Source organism: Phyllostomus discolor, chromosome 3 (genome assembly GCF_004126475.2).
Source record: "Phyllostomus discolor isolate MPI-MPIP mPhyDis1 chromosome 3, mPhyDis1.pri.v3, whole genome shotgun sequence".
Lineage (NCBI taxonomy): Eukaryota > Metazoa > Chordata > Mammalia > Chiroptera > Phyllostomidae > Phyllostomus > Phyllostomus discolor.
Genome location: NC_040905.2, coordinates 167,927,387 through 167,954,583, shown reverse-complemented (window position 1 = coordinate 167,954,583; position 27,197 = coordinate 167,927,387). Strand labels below are relative to the sequence as shown.

At 39.7% G+C, this 27,197-nt stretch overlaps 1 protein-coding gene and 1 pseudogene across 1 annotated transcript in view; both read left to right on the top strand.

The window, feature by feature from the left end:
• The window catches only part of TRPM3 (transient receptor potential cation channel subfamily M member 3), a 501,162-nt gene that overhangs the window by 376,243 nt on the left and 97,722 nt on the right, over window positions 1-27,197 (top strand). Inside the window, 3 exon segments of the mRNA XM_036021739.1 lie at window positions 9,756-9,856; window positions 11,618-11,752; window positions 20,565-20,615. Of these exon segments, the coding sequence (XP_035877632.1) occupies window positions 9,756-9,856; window positions 11,618-11,752; window positions 20,565-20,615 (287 nt within the window).
• On the top strand, window positions 13,622-17,017 carry LOC114504130 (annotated as a pseudogene).

Below are 27,197 nucleotides of genomic sequence, written 5' to 3'. Positions count from 1 at the left end.
TGACTCTCTCTAAAACAAGAATAAATTATTAGTTATTTAAAATCATTAGAGAAGAAACAATATTTTGTGATCTTGCAAGCTGGAAGACTATATATACTAGCCTTCCTTGCAGAGACATTAGAACCATATGACTAGAAGAGAAAAAAACTGAACACTAAGCTAGTATCAAGCTGACTTACACTTTAAAATGCTCAAAAGGCACTGAAATTTGGGCACCCAGGACCTCAAAAAAGGGAGCAAAGGGAGGAAAACAAAGCAATTTGGTAAGTCTTTTTTAAGTAGCTAGAATGTTATATCTTTACCCCAAATCCCCAAAGCCCTCTCCAACCAAAAAGTAAAGATTTGAGGACTGGGATATAGTATTGAAAAAGGGGGTTTGGGGTAGGCCCTAATAAATTAATATATATGAGATGCTGAGGCTCTAGCCCTTTTCCCCTACTTGGTTTCTAGCATGCTGGTGGCTGGAGTCTTTATCCTCCAGGCCAGAGATTAGAAGAGACTTTTCTGTGAAATGTGATGTTTCTATGAGAAAAAACCTAAAGATACTACCATGACAGATTCCACATCTAAGGATACCAACCAGTTTATATTACAGTGAAGTTTACAGTTCATAATCTCTACTCATGCACTTGGGACTTTCAATCAGCACTATAGTTTCCCACTCTTAAATATGAACAGATGACCAAGGGTAATCAGACATTCCAGAAAGCCCTCTAACATAGAGGATAGATAAGCAGAACCTTTGTAAGAAGAAGGAAATTTACCAAAATTATCATTAATATCCTCAGAGTATTTTTTAAATATTCAAATCATTAAAAAATAACAGCACTGTATATTTAGTTCAAGAACTACATAGACTTCTGGCCAAGACAGGCATAGGTAGATATGCTTGTCACAACCAAAAGAAGGATAACAACCAATTTAAAACCAAAGAAACCCCAGAACTGCCAGAAAACTGAATTGTATGGAAGTCTGTCTGACAACCAAGGAGTTAAAGAAGAAACATTCTTCCAGACTGGTAGGATGAGCAGAGACAGAAAGCTGGGTAGAGAGGACACACAGCAAGGCAGCGGCTGGCAGTCCCACATCTGTGGGTAAACCAGGAAGAACAACTAGGGATCAAGACAGACCATGCAACCCAGGGTTCCAGTACAGGGAAGTAAAGCCCCAAAACCTCTGGCTGTACAATTCAGTGGGGGTTGTGACAGTGGGAGAAATACCCAGTCTCACAGGAAAATCCACTGGAGGGACACACAGGGTCCTAGAATGTACACAAACCCACCCAGGAATCAGCCCCAAAAGAGCCCAATATGCTTGTGGGTGGCAGGGGAAGTGACTGAGAGCAGGGTGAGAGCCAAGAAAGTGGCATTGTTCCCTCTCTGACCCCTCCCCCACATACAGCATCACAATGCAGCAAAGTGGGTTGCTCTACCCTGGTGAACACCTCAGGCTCCACTCCTTACAACATAACAGGTACACCAAGACAAAGAATTATGGCCAAAATGAATGAAGAGATCAAAACAACAGAAAAAGAACTAAGCAGCCCTAACTGGTATGGCTCAGTGGATTGAGCACCAGCCTGTAAACAAAAGGGTCCCCAGTTAGATTCCCAGTTAGGTCACATGCCTGGGTTACGGGCAAAGTCCCAGTAGGAAGCGTGTGACAGGCAACCACACAATGTTTCCCTCCTTCTCTTTCTCCTTCCCTTCCCCTCTCTCTAAAAATAAATATATAAATTCTTTTAAAAAACAGAGCTAAGCAACAAGGAGATAGCCAACCTATCAGATGCAGAGTTCAAAGCACTGGTATTTAGGATGCTCACAGAAATGATTGAATATGGATGCAAAACAAAAGAAGTGGAGGCTATATAAAGTGAAATCAAGAAAGTTATAAGGGAACCAAAGTTAGAAGGAAACCAGAACTCAAATCAATGATTTGAAACAGAAGAAAAAATAAATAAATATTCAACCAAACAAAATGAAGAAACAAGAATTAAAAAAAAAAAAAAAAAAACAATGAGAAGAGGATTAGGAACCTCTGGGACAACTTTAACTGTTCCAACATCCAAATCACAGGGGTGCCAGAAAGAGAAGAGGAAGAGCAAGAAATTGAAAACTTCCTTGAAAAAATAATGAAGGAAAACTTCCCCAATCTGGCAAAGAAAATAGACTTCTAGTAAGTCTAGGAAGTTCAGAGTCCCAAAGAAATTGGACCCAAGAAGGAATACACCAAGACACATCATAATTACATTACCCAAGATTAAAGATAAGGAGAGAATCTTAAAAGCAGCAAGAGAAAAGGAGACAGGTGCCTACAACGGAGTTCCCAAAAGACTATCAGCTGATTTCTCAAAAGACACCTTGCAGGCAAGAAGGGGCTAGAAGGAAGTATTCAAAGTCATGAAAGGCAAGGACCTACACCCAAGGTTGCTCTATCCAGCAAAGTTGTCATTTAGAATGGAAGGGCAGATAAAGAGCTTCCCAGATAAGGTCAAATTAAAGGAGTCCATCATCACCAAGCCCTTATTATATGAAATGTTAAAGGGACTTATCTAAGAAAAACAAGAAGATCAAAAATATGAACTATAAAATGACAACAAATTCACAACTATCAATAACTGAACTTAAAAAACAAAAACTAAGCAAACAGCTAGACCAGGAACAGAATCAGAGAAATGGAGACCACATGGAGGGTTATCAGTGGGGAGACAGAGGGGGAATGAGGAAAAAAGTACAGGGAATAAGAAGCGTAAATGGTAGGTACAAAATAGACAGGGGGAGGTTAAGAATAGTATAGGAAATGCAGAAACCAAAGAACTTACATGTATGACTTATGGACACGAACTAAAGGAGGGAATGCTGGAGGGAGGGAGGTTCAGGGCAGAGGGGAATAAAGGGGAGAAAAAAATGGGACAAATGTGATAGCATAATCAATAAAATATACTTTAAAAAAGCTAGTGAAAGCTCTTAGAAATTAAAAATAACAGTGTCAAATAGAAAATAAATGGAAAAAAATTAAAAATTAAGTCGAAGAACTTCCCAGAAAGTACAGAAAGAGAAAGAATAAAAGAGTGAACAAAAGATAAAAAAATACCCTGAATGGTGTGACTCAGTTGGTTGGAGCATCATCCCATAAACCAAAAGATCGTAGGTTCTGTTTCAGGTCAGGGCACGTGCCTAGCTTGTGAGTTTAGTCTCTGGTAAGTATGTGTACAAGAGGCAACCAATCAATATTTCTCTCTCATGTTGATGTCTCTCTCTCTCTCTCTCCCTCTCTCTCTCTCTTTCTGCTCTTCCCCCTTCCCCTATCCTTAAAAATCAATTTAAAACAAAAGAGTATGAAAGTGTCGATGCAACACTCCCAGAAATGTCCCTGAACTCCAGAATACATGTTACCAGATTATAAGGACCCATGGAGTGTTCAGCACAATACATGAAAATAAACTCATATTAAGTCATGTTATAATGATATTGCAGAATATGTGAGTCCAAAAGATATCTATATTCTAATTGCTTCCAATGAAAAACACAGGTCCTATGCTTTCTAGGCAAGGAGCCTAAATGTTTTAAACTTCTAACCAACAATGCAGAAAGTTATCATGCAATGCCCCCAAAATTTGAAGAACATTTATTCGCAATCTGTTTCTACATTTAATCTACCAGTCACTTGTGAAGGTAGAATAAAGACATTATCAGACATCAGTTGTCAATTCCCATGACCACTTGTTTGGAAATTACTGGAGCATGTACTTCACCAAGACAAAAGCAGAAACAAAATGAAACAGGTAACATTGGAGATAGGAAACAGGAGTTCCCACACAGGTGGAGAGAGGTGTTGGAAATCCCTGAACGATGAGGAAGAGGCTCACTCAAGGTGACAGTTCTGCACCAGGTGTGGAGGCAAAAGCAGGACCTCCCTAAGCTTAAGTCTGTAACTGGTACAGTGTCACTTCTATTATAAAGCAAGTCACAAGACCAGCCCAGATTCAGTGTGGGAGGGACTATCCCAATAATGTGAATATGGGGGCTATCTCCCTTGGAAGTTCTGTTTGGAGACCAGCCACCATGGAGAACCAAAATAATCAGCTACTAGAGATGTGTAGCTACTTACAGGGAAAGAGGATTGGGATGATGAGACTTGTGATTTTTGTAACAAATCTCTGTGCACACACAACTTTAGTAAAAATAAAGTACAAAATGGTCCCTGGATCATCAAGTTCTCAAAAAAAGAGACAACGAGTAAAAGAAAAAGAGAACAGAAGTTAGGAAATCACCAGTGCAGTAATTTTTGGGGAGTCCCAGAACTCCCAATTATTTTTTTCTGTAGAACCTGGCTAAAAATCACAATATGGAGAATGCAATTATTTTAATTGCCCAGCTACATAAATGGATTCATATTTGTCATATCACAAGCAAGCAGAATAATCCAATGGAACAGGTTTTTCCTTTATTCCCTCCATCCTACGTTGACAATGTTTCTCAGTTTTGCATATCGTGCATACTACGGAAACATTTTGACAAGTTTGTCTAACACATCAATGGGAAACTTGTGAAGTGTTGGCTTTTTTATTGCAGAAAGGGTGTGATAAAAAGGACCCATCCATTTAGGTAGGTTGGCAAACACAAGGAAATAGCACGGTGCTTTACAATGTTATTAATCATAAATCATCACTTTATTTGTCCTTTCATCTTGCATATGTTATTAGGGCATGAGGAAATAGCGGTAATATTTACCACAGAAACTCTTAGCAAATATCATTACATAGACAACCTGACTTTGCAAGGTTTTTGTATCATTTTAGTCCATAAAAGTCTAGTATCCTAGCTCTGAAAATGAAACTAAGAATAGTTTTTTAGAGTGAGTGAGACCTTACAGAGAACACTCAGACCCAAAAAATAAGAGAAGAGCAAAACAAAGCTTATTCCCCACCTCCTGCCACCCTGAGACGCAGGAGTTAAGAAGTGTAAGGACCCATGAGAGAAAGAGTCTAGTGGTCACCCCAGGCAGCATAGAGCACAAGAGGAGGAATAGCCTTTGGTCACCTCTGACAGGCCAGGGAAGGTGCAGCAATTCTCCAAGCAAAGGGCAGCAGGTGCCACACCCAGGAGCGCTGTCCTGTTAAACCACTGAGGAGGCTCCTGATGTACTGTCCTAATTGAGTGTGGTTATAGCTCCTAAGAAAACACCCAGTGCCCCTTGCCTGGGCTGCCCAGGCATAAATGCATAATCAGTCTTCCTGATTTATGTTCCTAAGAAACAGCCACATTCTTATCATCCAAGCAAAGCATTTATATACAAATTTAGACTTTCATCACAACAAATTTACCTTTTCTTGTTTATATCTTAGCACCTACAAGCTTCAGCTTACCTAGGGGAGTGTCCAAAGGATTTTTTTTAAAGCCCTGGCTGGTGTAGCTCAGTGGATTGAGTACTGACCTGCAAACCAAAGGGTTACCAGTTCAATTCCCAGTCAGGGCACATGCCTGGGTTGTGGGACCAGGTGCCCAGTAGGGGCTGCATGAGAGGCAACCACACATTGATGGGTTTTTTCTCTCTCTCCTTCCTTTCCCTTCTCTCTAAAAAATAAATAAATAAAATCTTTTTAAAATTTGTTAAATAAAAAAAAACTTCAGTAGAAGGTAGCATTTCATCGACTCCCCAAGGTCTGTCAGAGAAATACTTCTGATGACCATTGACAGTTCCAACATGTGTATAAGCTGTGAGTGGTTTAGGGACTGTCAGTACTTAATTCTGGGAATTACTGTTTCAGTGTACAGGGAGTATTCCTTTTATGAAAATTCAATGACACCTAATCATTCACATCAACCACAGCAGAAACTGTAATAATAGTCTGGCTGGTAATTGTTCACCTTCCAGAATAGTGGTGACATTATTAATCTGATAAATATACTAAATTAGTATTATTAATATGGTAAATTTATGGTCAGAAATATGTAAAACACTAAATATACTTGCATAATACTTTAATTTAACAAAGTGATTTTCCCATCTATTATTCTATTTAACCTCCAAAGCAACCCCTTAAGGGTGGTGTTATTGATCTTGTTTTATACATGAAGAAACTAAATCTTGGAGAGGATAAGTAAATCTTCCAAGCCCCCACAGGTAATAAGTGAGCTCAGTGCCCTTCTCTTCTACCCAAAGAAGTTGTTACAGCCCCTCGTCACACTCACCACACACCTGCCCTCCAGGAAAGGGCAACCTGACATGGACCAGAGCTGAGCCAGGCAGCTGCCATCTGGCTGGTATCTCATTCGGTCCTCCAGGAGGCCAACGTGTATCATTCTTAATATCAGGGATAAATGACCTCTTAAAAGCTACAAAGTCTTCAAAGACCTATATATGGTAGCAGTATATACCATACTACACCATAGTATACCATAACATAAAAAGTGTAAACAAAATGCTAAAAAGACACCAATGAAAGAGACTCCTGGGTTTAGGAGAAATGTTAATGCACCTCTGCATTTCAGAATGCCAAAGCCTATTATATCACATAAACAGCCTACAGAGATACAATATAAGTAATATGCCAATTATTTTTTCAGAGGAATTTAAACTTAAGAAGATACCTTTTTAAAATTTTACTAATACTGGAAAACAAGGTCTCCAAAGAAACAGGATCTAAGAATGTCCAAACAGGGTTTATTCTGCCCACACAAGTGCCCAACATTTTATCCAATCAATAACTTCCTTAAAGCATATTTACAAACTTTACCTTTTGCATTACATCATAGTTTAAATGTATTTATAAATTCCTAATTAAGAATAAGAAATACTGCCCTGGCTGGGTGGCTAAGTTGGTTGGAGCGTCACCCCATACATACACCAGAAAGTTTTAGGTTCATTCCAAGCAGGGCAAATAGCTGAGTTGCAGGTTCATCCCCAGACAGGACATGCATGGGGGTAACTGATCAATGTCTCTCTCTCTCTCTCTCTCTCTCTCTCTCTCTCTCTTCCTCCCTCCTTCCTTCTTCTCTCTCTAAAATCAGTGAACATATCATCAGGTGAGGATTATAAAAATTAAAAAAGAGTGAGAAATACTTTTGTGAAGGAAATTCTTTTACAAAATAAGTATCACTAAATCACTGTTTTATCAGTGTGCATTTTTACAGCATGACTTTAGAGTGGAGAATTCCTATTTATGACTGTGAGAGAGGTGGCAATAGATATGAACTGGTTGAGTAAATGAGGCTGGCAGGGTTGGGGTGGATGGAGCCCAACTGAGAACCAATCTTCACTTTTTCAAAGGAAATAATTGTAGTCACTTCAGAACCTGATGTAGACTATTAGATAGCCTTGGAAAGACTCCATCCAAACAGGGATTTAGTAATAGAACCTAAAGGAGGACTCAACAGAAGAAAACAGTAACAACAACAAAAACATTTGTGTATGTGTGTATGAGAAGTGGGTGGGTTTTTTTTCCTCTTTGAGGGTAGAAACTTTGGTCCAACCTTGTCTTCCCAGTGCCCACAAGAAAGGCTGGCAGAGAATTGGAGCTTAGTAAAAATCTGTTGAGCAAATGAAACCATCTGGGCATCCAGCTCTTCCTGTAAGGCTTCTCCTAGTGCCCTTTCTCAACACCAGGAGCAATGTAGTGAGGACATCGAGATTTCAGCAAGGCAGTGGGGGTCGGGGGCTGGCGAAATGGGTAAAGGCGACCAAAGGTCACAAACTTCCAGTTATAAGATAAGCAAGCCCTGAAGATGTAATCTGCAGCACAGTGACTATAGTAAATAATATTGTATTGTATATCAGAAGGTTGCTAAAACAGATCTTAAAAGTTCTCATCACATGAAAAAAATTGTAACTCTGAGTGACTAAACTTATTGTGGTAATAATTTCACAATATACACATATATCAAATCATTATGATAAAACTATATGACTTGTTTACAATATTGTATATAATTTATAATAAGTATACAATAATTTATACATTATTATATAAAACTAATAAAATGTTATATGTCAATTTTGTCTTAATAAAACTGGATAAATAAATATATCTCCAAGCCCAAATGGCTTGACCAATGAAAAATAAAAAGAATCAAAGGAGCTCATATGTGAATTTTAGGTAACATTTTATCAATTTTGGCCCTAACCATCCAGCATTAGAGGATATTCTAGCCTTTTTTCATTAGCACAGCTGTGGGATGTTTTGTGATTGAGGACAGAAAAAGCCTAGCCTATTTGCCAGCTTCACTTTGTGTGGGGCATACCATGGGTTCAATAAAATTTTCTACGTTTCTATGAATCAAAAAAAAAAATGCTCTGAAACCAGACTGCCTGGGTTTGAATCTCATCTCTGGCACTTCCCTGCTACTTCCCCTTGGACAAGTTTTTGTGCCTCAGTTTTCTCATCTGTAAAATGGTGATGATGGCATAGTTGGTTTGTGTGTTCTAAAAATTTAATACACTAACACTTGCTTATACCAGTAACTCTAGAATAAGTTTGCAGTCCTGTTGTTATCTGAAGAGATAAGAAATATATTTTTATGGAAAAATCCCTATGTAAATTGAATTAATATTCATCATTCCAAACACTAATTAACTTACTATAAGTATGTGGTTTACACTGACCCAACATGCATGTACACTACAATCAGAAATGCCATTTGAGAATGGCTATTATCAAACAGTCAACAAGTAGCCAAGTGTTGGTGAGGGTGTGGAATAAAGGGAACCCTTGGGCACTGTTGGTGGGAATGTAAACTGGTGTGGCCATTATGGAATGCAGTATGAAGATCCCCCAAAAAACTAAAAAGAGATCTACCATACATCCCAGCAATTCCACTTCAGGGTATTTATCACACACACACACACACACACACTAATTCGCAAAGATATATGCACCCCTATGTTCATTGCAGCATTACTTATAATAGCCAAGGCATGGATGCAACCTAGGTGTTCACCAATAGATGAATGGATAAAGAAGATGTGGTACATATATACAATGGAATATTATGCAGCAATATAAAAAGAATGAAATTTTGCCATTGTGACACCATGGGTAGACCTAGAGGGTATTATGCTATGTGAAATAAGTCAGTCAGAGACAAACAAATACCAAATGGTTTCACTTATATGTGCAATCAACAAAATAAAACAAAACAAATGAACAAACAAAACAAAACAAAGACAGACTCATAGAAACAGAAACCAAAATGATGATTACCAGGGGTGAGGGTGGGGGAGGGGGTGAAAAAGATAAAGGGTAATGTAGTCAATAATATTGTGATAAGTTTGCATGGTGATAGGTGATTAGTAGAATTTGTGGGGTGACCACATTGTAAGGTATAAAAACATCAAATCACTATATCGTACACCTGAAACTAATACAAAATTTGTATAGCAATATATTAATTTTTTAAGACTGTTAAGCAGTGTTTTTTAATGGCTGATTTTGTCTCCCCTCATCTCTGGGGGCATTTAGCAATGTCTGTAGACATTTTTAATTGTCATGACTTTGGAAGGAGGTGCTATTGTCAGTGCTATTGGGTCCAGTGCAAAGATGCTGCTAAATATTCGACAACTACAGGGTGGCCCCCATGATAAAGGGTCATCCTGCCTGACATGCCAGTAGTGCTGAGTCTGAGAAACGCTCCCACAGAACTGAGTCTGCTCTGCAGGAAGAGGGGCGTTGATGCCAGACAGATGGAGTGGGTCTTCTTGGTATAATAACTCCTCATTGTTTTTTCTATCCCACATTCTCCCCTTCTTGTTTACAGGAGCCAATGCCTCTGCCCCAGACCAGCTGAGCTTGGCCTTAGCATGGAACAGAGTCGACATCGCTCGCAGCCAGATCTTTATTTATGGGCAACAGTGGCCGGTAGAGTATATGTTGTCACCCCTGAAAAGCCCACTTGCTTGGGCAAGGGTGTTTATATGAAATGTTAAAGGGTTTTCTTTCATAAGAAGGAAGAGCAGTAAAATGTCAATAAATACATATCTATCAATGATTGAATCTAAAAAACAAAATAAACAAGGGGAACAGAAACAGAATCATAGATACGGAAAACATTTTGATGGTTGCCAGATGGGAGGTGGGTCAGGGCAATGGGTGAAGAAGGTGAAGGGATTGAGAAGTACAAATAGGTAGTTACGGAACAGCCATGGGGATGCGAAGAACAGCATAGGACATGGAGTAGCCAAAGAACTTACATGCATGGTCAATGGACATGGACAACGGTGCGGGGATTGCTGGAGGGAGTGGAGGCGGGCAGCTGGGTAAAAGGGGTTAAAGGGGGGAAACTGAGACAACTGTAATAGCATAAATGATAAAATATAATTTTAAAAAAGCATTTTTTAAAAAAAGAAGCAGCAGCCTCTGAGAGCAGGTCAGAAATGCTGCCTTTGCTTTGGGATGGAAATGATTTAGGAAATCACTGCCACCTGGTGGAACACACGACTAAGCACAACTTGAAATGTTCCAAACATTTCCATCTCTCTGAGTGGCCTTTGTTGGCAATTTCAGCTGCAAATGATGCCATTTCTTTTAAATGTCGCTTAAAAATATGTGTCATACAAATTTGTATTAGTTAAAATGAAGGAAGGGTTGGAATTAGCAATTTGTTTCTGGTTGTCTTTGAGGTTGCTGCTCCCAAGCGGTGGCGCCCTTGCTGGGATGCGGCCTGGTCGAATGTCAGATGCAGCACCAGCAGGCTTCCCGTGTGGGCGCCATCTGGTCCTGGGGCTGAGCACAGGTCTTCCCTGTCCCCAACAACAGCGCAGAGGGAACCAAAGCTTTATATAACTGTTCTTGGTTTGTTTTCCTCAATTGACTACCGAAAATAAAAACGGAAAATTGGCCATTGGGTGACGCAGGCAGATATCTCCAGGAGGTGACCAGCAGCCTGAAATTGGATTTCCGTGCCTGGAAGCACTATCCAGGTCGTTTTCAGCCCTTCCTTTCCCCAGAGAGCTTCTGCTCATTTAGTGTCACTAGTGCCTTTCTAGTGTGGAAAGAATTTTCAAGGAGTCTGGACCCTGGGAAATTTTTATAAAAGGAATTAAATAAAACCCTAGTAAATAGGCCAAAGGACCTAAATACTTGCTGTCTTCAGAGGGGAATGGGTGAGACAAAGGCATGGTGGTGTCACTTAAGTAAAAAAAAAAAAAAATAGAACAGCCTCCTTTTTGTTGTTTATGAGGGTCCCTCTTCTCAAGCCAGCCAGGGTCTAATTCAGAGCCTAAGAAAGGTGAAAACAAAGACAGCAAAGTATCCACTTTAGCACTTTGCTGGTGTTGCAGAAGTTTGGTCAGTGAGTTGGGAGAGAAAAAGCCTTGTCAATCTTTGTACCTTCTCAGGATGAGGGAGGGAGAGAGAGAGAGATTGAGATTGATGTTCAAGGAGGAATCAACTTTAGCAAATAGAAACCCTTGAATTCTATCTGCAAAGGTAGGCCCCAAAACACAGGAGAGATTGTAGCTACCCCAAAAGTAGAGTTAGAACAGTCTTGCTAGCATGTTCTTGGACGTGCTGAAGGTTTACCAGATGTCAAAGGCACCCATTTTTAAACTGTTCAGATGAACGCCGAAGAGCTGCTTCTCTGGAGCCTGGGGCAGACTAACTCAGTGACTTGATTTGCAGGTGGGGTCTCTGGAACAAGCCATGTTGGATGCCCTAGTTCTGGACAGAGTGGATTTTGTGAAATTACTCATAGAGAATGGAGTAAGCATGCACCGTTTTCTCACCATCTCCAGACTAGAGGAATTGTACAATACGGTAGGACCGAGCTAAGGCACTTTTTATTCCCTCTACGTTTTTTGTTTTATCTTCTCCTTTCCCCCTACATGCCTGTGAATCTCCTTCCTGCCCTCCGAATGCATGGCTCATTGTTCACAAGTGTTCCCTTACACCTGTGTAGACAAGAAAGAGCAAGTCACCAAATTTCCACTTGTTTTAACTGCTCAGTTGTCAGCATTTAAGGCAGAAAGTTATGTGATCACCAAAAGGTAACATTCTCAGATTCTGATACCAAACCACCAGCATATAGAAATTAGAACACAGTTTATCTGTAAGCCCAGAGGGTGTCTGAGGCAATCAGCAGAGGAGGAGTGATTTAACGCCAAGCATCAAAAGGGGGAAAATTAACTATCCTGCACCATCCTGTTATCCTCAGAACTATGAAGCTGTTTCCTTTTCCACGACAATGGAATAAAATATAAAAACCTCTTGTTCTGGGTTACCCAAAAGTATTTTTTGTTGTTTTGTAGTGATTTTTTAATTCCTTCACTAGGGATATCAAGTGATAGTCATAAGAAAAAGTATTTGTGATGTTTTGGTGAGTATTGAATAAATTCAGTACATTAGCTCTGAGCTGACACTCACTAAAATCCAGAGAAACTTACAATGTAGATACTGCATTCCCCTATTTTACTGATGAGAAAACTAAGGCCAAAAGGTGAATTCAAGGTCACAAATCTAAGTAAAGAAATAAGCTACTACTGAACCAAAGCTTCTGTCTTAGAGATTATCATTGCCTTCATTTGTCAGAACGCTCCTCTATCCCACCACGCACAGTACTAATGAGACGAAGTTCGTTAACCTATTCCCAGACAGTTTTAGGTGTTAGATGGTGCCACCCTGCCTTTATCTTATTCCCACTGATGGAAGTCGAAAACAGTTTATCAGGGTGGTTCTAGGTTTCTGTTTTCTCTGAAGATTTTTGGGGGGGGGATTCAGCATACTGAGACTTTCAGTAAGAATAATAGATCAAAATTGTGGAATAGGAGGTTCAACTTTCCCTAAAAAAAAATTAACAATTAGCCATAGAAGAAATAGATACATTCCTAGAAATGTACAATCTACCAAGCCTGAATCATAAAGAAATAAATAATTTGAACAGATTAATAACAAATAAGGAGATTGAATTAGTAAATCAAAACCTTCAAACAAAGAAAAAACCAGGGCCAGGTAAATGTTACAAAACATTTACAGGATTAACTCCTGTAACCATTTTTTTCCAACTCTTCAAGAAAATTTGAAAAGGAGAGAACACTCCCAAAATTATTTTATGAGGCCAGCATTACCCTGATACCAAAGCTAGATAAGGACACTACAAGGAAAGAAAACTATAGTCCATGATCTCTGATAGAATTCAATGCAAAAATACTTCACATAATACTAGCAAACCAAATTCAACAGCACATTAAGAAGGTAATACACCATGATCAAGTAAGATTCATTTCTAGATACAAGGATAGTTTGACACATGCAAATCAATAAGTGTTATAGCACATTAACAGAATGAAAGATAAAAATCACATGATCATATCAATAGATTCAGAAAACGTATTTGACAAAATGTAGCATCTGTTCACAGCGAAAACTCTCCACGAATTGTGTTTAGAAGAAGCATAACTCAACAGTACAAGGCTACATATGACAAACCCACAGCTCACATCATGTTCAATAGTGAAAGGCTGAAAGCTTTCCCTCTGAGCTCAGCGCCAAGACAGTGGCGCCCACTCTCACCACTCCTATTCAACACAGCAACTGGAAGTCCCAGCTAGAGCAATTCAGCAAGAAGATACAGAAGCATCCAAATTGGAAAGGGAAGAAGTAAAACTGTCTCTGTTTTCTGATAACATAATGTTGTATATAGAAAATTGTAGAAGGCGCGAGCAGGCGGCAGCCGCCGCAGTGTCTCTGAAACCCGCACGTGAAGGTCAGTTGCTGGGTACTGCTGGGCACAGTGGCTCTGCCTGCTGCAGTGCCGGCGAGCGAGGAGCGAGTCCCCGCAAACAATGAAAACTCGGTGCACCCCCTCTCCTAGCAACCTCTGTGGACTGACTGCGCATCCTCTCACTCGATGGCTTACCCGCCTCTGAGGCCTCGAGATGCTTTCCATTGGGCCTGGGCCTGCCTGCTCCCTGCTGCTCCCTGCTGCTCCCTGCTGCTCCCCACCGAAGCTACAGAGTTGAGATTTTCCCTCTCTGCAGAGAGGAACCGGATTATGATACATGGTTACCATGGAAGAAATTCATGTCTATAGCTTTTAAGGACTTGATTGCATCCTTTCCAAGCCTGATAGTTTTGGAATCACCGTTGGATCTTAAGACACTTCCACCTTCACTTCAACCGTCTTCATACCTCAATAAAGGGCTGAGTTTTAACACTACTTTGTCTTGGATTATTTAAGACATCCTAGAAGGACATTTCTCTCCAGTATAGTGTAGCCAAATTTATAAGGAAAAGTGATTCCCCATGAATATTTAAGGTTTGAAGATGAAAATTTCATTGAGTCTTCTATTGCCAAATTAAACACCCTGAGGAAAAGTAGCCAGTTCTGTGACATTGGATTTCAGGTGTTTGGCCTTGAGATGGTAGCACACAGAGCGGTCCTGGCTCGCTGCAGTCCCTATTTATCTGAAATCTTTAATAATGAGACTGACCCTCACAGGGTTTCTCATGTTAATTTTGATGATCTCAACCCAGAAGCTGTTGAAGTCTTATTGAATTATGCCTACACTGCACAGTTAAAAGCTGATAAGGAATTAGTCAAAGATGTTTATTATGCAGCCAAAAAGCTGAAGATGGACCAAGTAAAGAAGATTTGTGCAGATTATTTACTGTCTAAAATGGATGTTACCAGCTCCATCTCTTACCAAAACTTTGCTAGTTATATGGGAGACTCACATTTGTTGAATAAGCTTGACATTTATATTCAGGAGCATTTGTTACAAATTTGAGAAGAGGAAGAGTTTCTTAAACATCCACAGCTAAAGTTGGACGCAATGCTTAAAGATAATGTTTGCTTGCCCAGCAATGGCAAATTGGACACAAAGGTAATCAGCTGGGTGCAGTGTAGCATCTGGGAGAATGGAGACACTCTGGACGAGCTGATGTCAAACCTTGCACTACTCAGCTGATCACAAGCTGCTGGACGGGAACCTACTAGATGGACAGGCTGAGGTGTCTGGCAGTGACCACATTCAGTTTGTGCAGAAAAAGCCACCGCGTGAGAATGGCCATCAGCACATAAGTAGCAGTTCCACTGGATGTGTCTCTTCTCCAAATGCCATGGTACAAAGCCCTAAGCATGAGTGGAAAATCATTGCTTCAGAAAAGACTTCAAATAACACTTATGCCTGGCTATGCTGGATAATATATTCTGTGTCATCTTCTTCACAGGTGCAACAGCCCACAGAGCTCACCAACAAGTATGCCAAAACTAACCAAAAGTTTAAGCTCTGAGATGCAACCAGATGAGCTAATAGAAAAGCTATGTCACCTATGCATTATACGTGGTCTGGTCTGGGGACAGCAGAGATGGATGGCAAACTCACAGCTGCAGGTGGCTGTAATGGAGAGGAATGTCTTTGAACAGTTGAGTGCTATGGTCCACATACAGATCATTGGTCCTCCCTTGCTCCCATGAGAACACGGAGAGTCCGATTTTGGATGGCCATACTGATGGGCCTACTCTACGTGGTTGCTCAATCAAATAGCCACTCAGATAACCTGAGTTGTGTAGAGATGTATGAGCCATACATAGGGGACTGGATTCCTGTTCCAGAATTGAGAACTAACCATTGTAATGCAGGGGTGTGTGCTCTGAATGGGAAATTATACATCCTTGGTGGCTCTGGTCCATATAGTCAAAAAGGACAGAAAAATTGTGATGTTTCTGATCTTATAACAAAGTCATGGACAAGCTGTGCTCCTCTAAATGCTCATAGAGACCAGTCTGCAGTCTGTGAGCTTGGTGGTTATTTGTACATGATCAGAGGTACAGAGTTTTGGAATTGCCTGAGCACCATAGAATGTTTTTTTCCTGTAAATAACTCCTGAACTTTAATTGCACCCATGAATGTGTCTAGGAGAGGAGCTGGAGTAGCTGTTCTGGACAGAAAACTATTTGTGGATGGTGACTTTGATGGCTCCACATCATCAGCTGTGTGGAGATGTATGATCCAACTAGAAATGAGCAGAAGATGATGGGAAATATGACTTCACCAAGGACTATGCCCAGATTGCAGCTGTAGGGAACACCATTTATGCAGTGGGAACATTTAATGGCAATGAATTTCTGAATACCATAGACGTCTATAACCTTGAGTCAAATAAATGGAGCTCCTATTCAAAGATCTTCCAGTTTTAACAAACTGAAGATTTTTTCAAACTAACAGGCTTAATGATATAATTGTGTTTAGTAGAGGTACATTTGTGAATGAGGAGGGTGGGTGGGTATACAGGTGGCTGACAGCAACACAAAGATTTGCATATTACATATTATTAAACATGCTGTACATACTTTGTGTTATTGGGACAGAAGTTGATATTGTAAAAGAAAAATCCAAGAACTGACTGGTCACACCATTTCAAGAAGTCCCCTCTCCTCCACATTTGTTTTGGCAATTTGCACATTAAATGATTCTTTCCTCCATTGTGTATTAGGGCAAGAGGGGGCAGGGTATTAAGATACAGGCCATTGGGTTTTTAAGAGCCTTTTTTCAATAACTGGAAACACTTTATAACAAAAGAGACATTTAACTAGATGGCAATGACTATTTTTGTTTTTATTCAAAGAAAGCTAACATGCCTACCAAGATTTAATCTTTTCTAGTTGCCTTTTATGACTTTTTATATTCTCAGCAGAGTGCTTTACCTGTTGAAGATGTGGTGGACTCATGTTGCTAAAGCAGAGTGGCAGTCTGAAAGTATGCAGAGCGAGGTGTTTGTTTTACACAGCTAGAATACAGATTTCTAAGCTTTTACCTCGGCTACAGTATTTTATTTAGAATGAAGCACCAATGTTTATTTGAATGGAGCTGCTGAACAGTAACATAGCTTCACTTTTATTTGAAACACTGATTTTAAAAACGGCTTTTTGATGGTATATATAGAAGACACTCATGCAACAGTAAAGAACAGTGAAGTATTTTCTCTTCTAAATAATTCCTGTTTATAATCATTAACAAAATAGTCCCAAATGGCAGCCCTTGATTGTGAAAACAACTAATTTAAACTACATTGGATTTATGAATGCCGCCTTTATCAGAACTATGTTTTTGTTCAGCTCTTCTGCTCATGTGGCTAAATATTGGCTGAGTGACAGCAGCAGATGTGTAGTGCAGCACATAAAACTTACGATGCCAGAGTTGGCACATCCTGATGCCTGCTGCCAGTGCAAACTTGTTAAAGGTAGTTTGCAGGAAACCCTTGAACCATGGCACTAATATCCAAATGTTGTTTGTGTACTCATTCATTACTGAATGTTTGGGGGACACTTGTTTCCAGGAGTGATGAGTGGAAAAAATATTCATCTGGCATCTTACTTTTGAAAGAAAGACTGATGTAAGGTTTTAAGGTTTCTTCTCTCAGAGAACATAAAGAAGCACACAAGAATCTAATGAGCTAACTGAGGCAGAAGACTAGCCAGCGGCTAACTGACTTGGTTAAGAAGAAAATGAGATATTTTCCCCAAATGTTTCATGGGTACTTTGACACCTTATTTGCATTATTCATTCCAAAAAAAAGAATCCACCAGGAAAGGAAATCAGTTCAGTTAGTGTCTAGTTGCTCACTGTATCTATCTATTTCTGGTTGTCCTGGACTAAAACTAGGCTGGCAAATTTGAGTCTAATATCACTTTTTTAATGTCTCTGTTTATGTTCTATTTAGCACAGGAAATTAACTTTTGGCTGGGAATTCAGCAGTAAAAATCCCTGAAATTACTTCTTCGTTCCTAAGTAACACTTAAATGCAAACATGTGAGATTACTTTGGGTCAGAGTTTTCCTGTATTAACCATTCATACTAAACACGTGTTTTGGTAGCTAAAACATATTTTTTAATTATGTTTTGAATATAAGAAACTTCTATAAGGAAGAAAAAACAGTCCTCTGTGATGAATTTTACTGTTTATCCACATCTAAAAGGGACATTTTTTTCTTGAGATGAGGAGACAGTGTGGCATAGCCTCAGCATAATTAAATTTTATTTTACCAGTAAAAAAAAATCTATAGACTTCATCAAAAATCTATTGAGCTAGTAAATGAATTCAGTAAAGTTTCAGGATGCAAAATCAACATACAAAAATCTGTTGTATTTCTACACATTAACAATGAACTATTTGAAAAAATAAAGCAATCCCATTTACCATAGCATCAAAAACAATAAATTACTTGAGAGTTTAAGTCAATAAATTTAACCAAAGAATTGAAAGACCATACACCAAAAACTATAAAACTGTAATGAAAGAAATTGAAGAGGTTACAAATAAAAAGATATCATGTGTACTTGGGTTAGAAGTGTTAGTTAATATTGTTAAAATGTCTATACTATCCAAAGCCATCTATAGATTCAGTGTAATTCCTGTAAAATCCCAATGGAATTTCTTTACAGAAATAGAAAAGGCAATCTTAAAATTTGCACGGAAATACAAAAGACCCTGAATAGCAAAGGAATCTTGAGAAAGACGAATAAAGGTGGAGGCTTCACACTTCCTTATTTCAAACTATATTACAAAGCTATAGTAATCAGAACAGTGGGTATTGACATAAAAACTGACATATAGAACAATGGGACAGAGTCAGGAGTCCAGAAATAAACTCATGCATATGTGGCCCACTAACACATGACAAGGGAACCAATATAAGAAACACTGTGGAGGTTCCTCAGAAAAACTGAGGTATTGGCCAATGGGCACAAACTTTTAATTATAGAATGAATAAGTTCCAGGGATCCAAGGTACAGCATGGTGACTATAGTTAACAACGCTGCATTGTTTATTTGAAAGTTGCCTAGAGAGTAGAGCTTTAATGATCTCACCTTAACAACAACAAAATGGTAACTATGGGAGGTGAAAGATGTGGTAACTGAACTTACTGTGATAAACACTTCACTGTCAATACATACAAATATCAAATCATTTTATACATTAAACTTACACAATGTTATATCAATTATATCTCAATAAATCTGCTGGGGGTAGAATGATGGGTTTTTAGTTAAGTAAAAAATAAAGCATAGAGTTGAATGACTTGCCTATCAATTAGAGAATCAAGGGAGTAGAGTGATTTATTCCAATGATTGTCAAGAAATAAAGTTCTAGATGGCCAATAGATTTTATCACTCCAATCAACTGGCAATGTTTCCCTGGAGAACTCTGTTGATAAGGATTATGATGCAGTGAATGGCCTTAATAATAGTCATAGATAATATTTATTGAGTGCTAAGCATTTTCGTAGCTTCATAAATATTTTATCATTTAATCTTCACAACACTTCTCCCAGATAAGTGGAAATGTTATCCTCCTTTTAGAGATGGCAATACTGAGTCACAGTTAAGTAGCTTGCCCATGATCACAGCTGGTAAGCAGCACAGCCAAGTTGGGAGCCGGGCACCCTGACTCCAGAGTCTGCATGTTTAATCCCTACACACTACCCCATCCCTCAGTGGAAAAAGAGTTCTGATGAGTGTGTCTGCGTAAAGCAGCAGGTTGCTGAGGAAGTAGGGGGCATTGTCTCAGTCCTTGACCATGCTTCACCTATGCTCAGGGCTTTGCCAGATCAGTTTTGAGATCCTCTAATAGGGTAGCCAACTTTAGCAAATAAAAATACAAGCTGCCCAGTTACATTTAAATTGAAGATAAACAACAAATAATTTTTAATATAAATGCATCCCAAGTATTGCATGAGACTTCAAATTTAATTAGGCATTCTATATTGTAGCTAACATTCCTATTCCTGGAAAACAATTGGATGGCAAACCATTTCATATTATTCTTACCTTAAGCAAGCATACATCTTTCTCAAGCCTCTCTTTTTCCCAAACTTCCTGTGGCCTTTTCTTTAGACCAGATTTTAGCTAACTACCATCCAAGGGCCAAACCAAGCTCATCATCTATATTTGTATGGCCTACAAGAATGGTTTTTTACATTTTTCAGCAGTTGGAAAAAAATCAAAAGAGGAATAATATTTTGTGACATTCGAATTTTTGAAATTTTACTCTTTTTTATGTCCACCAATAAAGTTTTACTGAATCATAGGCAACCTCATTTGTGTAGGGATTGTCTCTGGCTGCTTCTGCACAACAGCTGAGTTAAACAGTCGCCATGAAGACTGTGTGGCCCACAAAGTCTACAATACTGACTATCTGGCGATTTACAAAAAAAAAGTTTGCCAACCCCTACTTTAGATAATTTCTCATTCAACATGGATGATAAACAAGATGCAACTGGCAATGTGCTAAAGTGCATTTCCAGTGCAATACACTGGTCCCTTTTTCCCCATGCTCCCTACTGCAAAACCAGCCCCTTAAATGATGTCTTGGTTTAGCTGTCAACAGCATGGATGGCTTCCTCTATAAAGTTTGAGCCTAGAGCCTCAAATGCTTTCTCTTGAGGAACCACAATCCAAAAATCTGCCAGTGTGTTTCTTCAGAAAAGGCAGGTACAACTGAGCAACTACAACAAGGTTCATCTTAATGACTGCCCCTCACCAGCCAGACCCTTCCTTCCAGATCCTTCTTGCCTTGCCAGTGAGAGCCCGACTAGCAAAACCATTTGATTCTTCTTTATTGTTTTCAGAGACATGGGCCCTCAAACACATTGTACCACTTGGTCAGGGATGTCAAAAAGGTAAGAACCCTCTCGACTGCGCGTCGGAGGCCGTCTTGACTGCTTCCTGTGATTAGAAAGCGCCTCTGTTTCGCATTGCATGAGCCACCAGAGTATTCCTGTCCCTGCCAGACCCCTCATTTCAGGACACAGCATGTGTGTATGGCCTTTAACTCTGATATCTCTGCTTCTGGCACAGCTGCGGTTTTTCTCCAGTCTCCGTGTTCTAGATGCTTTCATGGACGTGGTGCTTTTCAATAGTGGAACTCTAGGCGTTTTTCCCATGTCACGTGGATTTATGCCATCACCTGTATATTTCTGTATGCCCCTCACTGTTTGGAGAGCTAGTTTCCATGCTGTCCAACTGACCGTAGGAGGTATCTTTAGTCAGTAGCTCCTGATGCAATGTATCACTGTCACATCTGGCATTATACAAAGTATAGTAAGGATACCTCAAAAAGTCTCAGAGAAACAGAGACTAAAGCACATGTATGTATACCATTCTTCTAGTACTTTATTTTCCTGTATATTTTTTCACATTCATTATCTAAGATTTTGACAGAGGAAAGAAAGCCAGTAGATTTGTCACATTTTACAGATGAGGAGGCTGAAATGCAAGGAGGTGAGAACTGTACTAGGTGGTTAGTGAAGAGCTAGGATTAGAACTCAGAACCTTTGATTAATAACATAACAATAATACCTGATATTTAGTGATGACTCAGTGTGTGACACCAGGCTGAGCTTCCTATGTGCTTTAGCTCATCTGTACAACAATTCTATGAGTAGAATTATTATTCTATTATTATTCCCTTGTTATTATATAGTACTATTCCCAAGTATAGATGAGAAGAGTGAGTCACAGGGAGGTTATTTTTAAATTTAGCCAAGTGCTTGTTCTTTTGCCCCATGAAATCTCTTCCAGGGGCAGCTTTGGCCCTGAGCCTTTGGCAGCCTTCCCAGACAGTGGTGCCTTAACTGCAAGAGACAAAATAGATGGTGGCACTGCCCCCACCCCGTATGCATGTGCACACACGCAGAGGTGTACCCACCTACCAAACTGCAGTAATTCCTCACCAAAATCCATAAGACACCCTCAGAGAAAGCTACACAGTAAGGTCAAGAACAGAGTCCAGTTCCTTCATGGCACTGTAGCTCATTGGCTAGAACTGATGCATCAGTGTCTGGTAGCCTCTTTTTCGTTTTCCTTCAAAAGGCCAAGCAAAGGCCCAGGGGCTGCTTATAATGTGTGAATTTATGCCACTGCCTTTATTTTTACAGTTATCACCTGGTACCTATGAACCAGTTGGACCCAACTACTCTTTTACCAAAATCACTTCTCTCCCTGGCCCACCCCATTTCAAGCCATAAGCACACCTGCCCTCCACAAACCCATTTCTCTTTCTCTTGGGTCTTCTCATTTTGTTCAGTTTATCCTGGCTGAAAATTGCCTAGAAACTAAACAGGGGGCAGTATCCCAAAAGACTGTGTATACAGTTGATGTGTATTCTTTGCCAAAATATTTGTTGCTCGCATTCAATAAAATGTTTTGAGATTTTTCTAAAATAATAAGATATTGTCCCCCTTGCCTTAAGCTATTCTGTGTCACTGAAGGAATGAGGAGGCTCTCTGAAGACACACCTGTGCCCCTGTTCCTCAGTCCCAGCTGTTGGTCAATCCTGACCTTCAAATAAAGCCGCTCATCCATCTCCGTGACTCAGCTTCTCAACATCTTGCATGAGTTTCAAAGGGATTTTGTAGTTAGATTTTACTGAGTACAAATGATCAGAACCCCTCCTTGTAGGTTTTCTTCCTTGCCAGACTCTGCTTTGCAATATCACTTTCTCTTTTCCAAAATCCCATTAGCTGCCTCTTGCATTTGTTCATGTCACTTGTATGGAAAGGCATGTAGAGTATTTTAAGGTAGGGTTTTTTTTAAAACTTATTAGCTAAGGATGTACCTCAAAAATAATAACTCACAAGAAAGAACAAACTGGTAAGAATTTGGAAGGCAGGAGGGTTAGTGAGGTGCAGTTTCATTTTTCTTTCAGTGCTATCCAAATACTAGAGCAAGGGTATACAGTTACATAAGAATTCATCTACTTACTAATTTGGTAACTGGGAAAAAATGATAACAGAACACCCAGGAAAGTACTGAACTGGCTTAGGAACAATTTATCTTTTTAACCTGGCAATGGAGACTGTCAGTAAAGTGGAGAGAATCAGGAAACCTATGTTTAGCTTCTTCCCTTGGGAGTAGGAGCAGGAAATGCAGACTCCATTTCTGTGGTAACAATGGGCATGTGATGACTGGAGAGCAAAGAATAGTAATGGCAGCTGAAGGAGCTGGAAGTGTCTACATGTTGTCACGTGGACAGAGGGAGCCGAAAAATGAGGGGGGTTGTTTTGTTTGTTTTTAAGAAGTGAATGACACAGAAATTACTATTGGTGCACATTTCCCTCAGGTGGAAAGTTTCCAGAAAACTTCCAGGAGCCAATAAGATACTCAAAGTCTACACAAACTAGGTTTATGTTGCTAAGAAAATCTTGAACAGTTTAAGCAATTGTCAAAAATTAAGGAACATGATAATTAGCAGGTACTTTGTGCTTTATGATTATAGGACTTTATGTATGTATTAACTGATTTAATATGTGGCAAAAAATTAATCAGTAGGTGATAAACCCTGGTACAAGATGCTATTCATGAGTTATGAACACAGTTCTGGACCTTGAACATAGTGTTTGAGAATATGTCTGTAAATGAAATGTAAGTAACCCTTACAAACCCAGGGAATGCATTTCAGAATTATCCGGCCATGAGTTAACCAGTGTGACATCAGCAAGTCCACCTGTCCTTTGGAATCAACAGGGTTGACTGTGGAGAATTTCTCCCAAGTCAGTTTCAAAATCTCAAGTTATTTAAGCCAAGGGAACAATCTAGGAGCAATGAAGTAAAGAGCTGCTATTCAGCATCAATTCGAAATTTAAAATGATAGAAGCCAACCAAATTCCCTGAACTGTTTTCATGCATAAATCCATTGGATGTACCAAGTGCTCTCTTATTAAACCAGAGTGGCCTGAGTCTGTCTGCTTTTTCGTGAACTCTAACTTGCCATTTTAGTAGCTAACTGTCTGCTCAATTTGTGCCTCTGTATGTTTTAAAGTAATAGTGAAAATTAAATGTGTTAATATTTCAGACTACCTATACTATCCCCCCACCAAAGGAGTATGATATTTAAGTTTTATATAGAAGTAGTGTAAAATTATGATAGTTTAAAATTCATTCACATGGGAATCAAGACTCAGAGCTTTACAGAATGAAAAGCATTTCAGACACACTTTGGGTAAAGAAAGAACATTTTATAATCCCATCTGCTAAGTCCATGCAAATTTATAAAAGCAGTCTTGTTTTTTATAAGATTAGTTACCCAGGCTATTACTGCAGCAAACACTGGAGAAATGTACTCCTCTTTTTTCCATAAACTTTCACCAGAATAGCCTTGTCCCCACTCCTCCTTTGTAAACCTGACAACTGGCTATCATTTCTACCTAACATTCATTGGGAGGAAACAATCTTGTTTTGGAGGCTTGTTATAAGTTTCCAAGAAAAAAAAATGTCTCCTAAATAGCTGAAATCTTATAGTGTTATCATAAGCTGACATCTGAAAAACAGAGTGCACTTAGAAGAGAAGATCTAAGTAAATTTAAACAATTCTTTTGATTAATAGTTATGCTTACGTATGGCATGGCTTAAAACTTAGCTTCAGAGTAGTGGCTCATACGAAAAAATGAGATGACATTTTCACGTTACCAAGTCATACCTATCCCTAGACCCACGCTTCTCCGTTTCATTCTGTGGATCAAACTATTTAAGTCACGTGGCATGCCTTGTGTTGTTAAGGCCTGAAATGGGAAATAAGTGTTCAGGCATTACCAGTTACCAAAGTAATTACAAAAAGGGGAGGGGGAATAACAGAAACATCAAGCAGAAGGAGTAGCACACCAGTATCACTGTTGACTTTCTATGTGAAAAGGACCCGAGCAAAGTCAGACTCCTCCAGAAGGTTTTTGGACATTACCTGTGGCACGTGAGGTGCTGTTCAAGTTCTCTGCTTTTTCCAGAGGAGGTGGATGTGGTGGTGAGCACAGCCCCATCCCTGTCCATCCCTTACCCGTCCCTTGTCTCTAAGCCTCCAGCTCTGCTAACCAAATTTCAGGGGATTAGTGGGAACCATATCAACCCTGGAGCTCTGGACAAGAGTCCTTACCCAGTGACCCAGCAGCATGGACATAAGAGCAGCCTGCCATATAGTAGTCAGACAATCAGACCTTTAGAAATAGATAAGACTTTAGAAGAAACTGTGTTCAAACTGCCTGTTATCAACGTGTAAACTGAGGTACAGAGAAAGGATGTGATCTGGCCAGGCCCACAGTCTGGCCCAGTGCTATTCCCACTGCAGGATCACATTCCTGACTGTTCTCTGCACATCTGTTACACCTGCATGCCACAGGTGGCCAAGGCCATCGGCTCAGACAGGCACCGATGCTGCCATCCCCTTCAGAGTTCACCCAGGACATAGTTATGACAATGTTTTTATTTTATGAAATCTATTTCATCTTCCCCAAAAGGTTGCCACTCTTCCCAGTAAAAATTGTGAAACTAATTTCCCTTGTTTTCTCTGCTTCCGAAAAAAACACCAGCTCCAGTCAATCTTGCAGACTGAGTTCAAACACGTTACCTGGTAAAGTAAGCTTTCCCTCCTCCTGATATCACTACCAAAGCATCTGATTCTCTCCTTACCCCCAAATCCTCCCACCTGCTCTGTATTCGTTTACATCACACAAAATAGCAGGCAGGCAAATGCTGATGAGGAAGGAACCCTCATTGGCTTTGGTTAGGTGAACATCGCCACCTTGTGGTCAATCAGAATGCAGGCTTCCCCCTACCCACCCCTCCCACTTCAGGCCTTCACTGAAAGTTGGGCAGAACCCAGGAGTCTCTGAATCCTTTCTCCTCATTCCGATCAGATCATACATCACTCTGAAAGAATCAAGCTTTATATGAGAAGTTTCTAAAAAAAATGTTCTCACCTTCTTTAGTAGTCTATAAACCTAAGAGCCCTTTATGAATAAAGTCGTTTGCAAAAAATGTTTTATTTGTTCCTCTTAAATTTTATTTATTTTGAATTTTACTATTACCACTTTCCTGACAACCCTCACTCTTACAGACATCTCAAATGTATAAATATTGCCATTCAATATTGGCCTTCAGGCAATATTGGTTCTTGTTCTTAGAATTCAAACTCATGTTTGCGTATACATTTCTCAAAAGAAGATATATAGGTGTTGATATTACCCATGTTTCAAATTTAGAAAATTGTTACAAGATTAAAAATAGGCACAAATTCATAGACTCACTATGACTACCTTTCAACAGCCACCACAATAAATCCTTTGGGGATCTTTTTTGAAACCTGGTACATTGCAGATCACAGAGGCCATGAAGTTCAACCCTTTTTACTAGGAAAAAAATACTGAGGCGTTGAGGGAAAGTGGCTGATTGGTTAAGGACAGACAGAACGAAGCCCAGGGCAGCTGACTCATACCACGTGTTCCTGCCCTCTACACAGCGCCAAGGAAAACAGCACAGATGGGGTGGGCCTTCTGGGGGTCATTCTTGTAGGAACCCCCTGCAAGGGAGACTAGGCTGACTCGGGAGTGTCGGCTCTGGGGCTCTTCTGCTTTTGAAATGCCAGAGCTGCTTCACCGTCTGGTAGAGCCAGACCATACAGAAACTGCAGCCTCATTAACCTGTCCCAAAATAATGGAGAAAAATCAGTGCATGAGTAATATTTTTAACCTCAATTTAATGTTTATGGAAAGAGCAATACCTGAAAAGTTACAATCTTCGGATAAAACCTTCTCTAAGTTTTCTTTTTTATATTTTTGCCATGCTTTGCATAAAAAGTGAGACTATTGGTCTTTCTTAACAGCCTGAGGATAGCTTAATTTGACAATTTAGTTAGATTGATGAGATAGTCTTCAAACAAAGGAAATCCTGAAATTCCGAGAGATGGAGAGGAACAAAGAAACAATTTTTGTGAAGGGACAATTCAGCTAATGGAATGGGCCAAGGTCAAGGATGGGAGGGGTGCTGGGCCTCAAAGTGCTTCTATCTTATCTAGGCTGCCCTTCACAAAGTCCCACTTTGCTCAGCCAGCTCAGATTAGGTCCCCAAGCCCACCTTACGCCCAAGTTAAGGGAGAGGTACATTGCTACCAGCAGGCTGGGAACTAAGTCTACACTCAGCAAGAAACTTGAGAGTGGCACTGGGATCTCATCCACTTAGGCTGTTGCTTCAGTTGCTATCCACCCATTCCTGCCAGTGCAGATACATCAAGACACATATTTCAAGTCGAATTTCTGCAGTCAAGTGAGGCTTTCCCAAACAGGGGTGATTCACACACTGTGGCTAGTTACTTCTCTTACTGAGAACATAACACTAAAAGATACCCAAACTGAGACTAGATCCCACCACATCAGTTCATGGCACTGTTTTACTCGTTCACATTTTCAACAACAACCACACAAAGCATTTTGCATGCC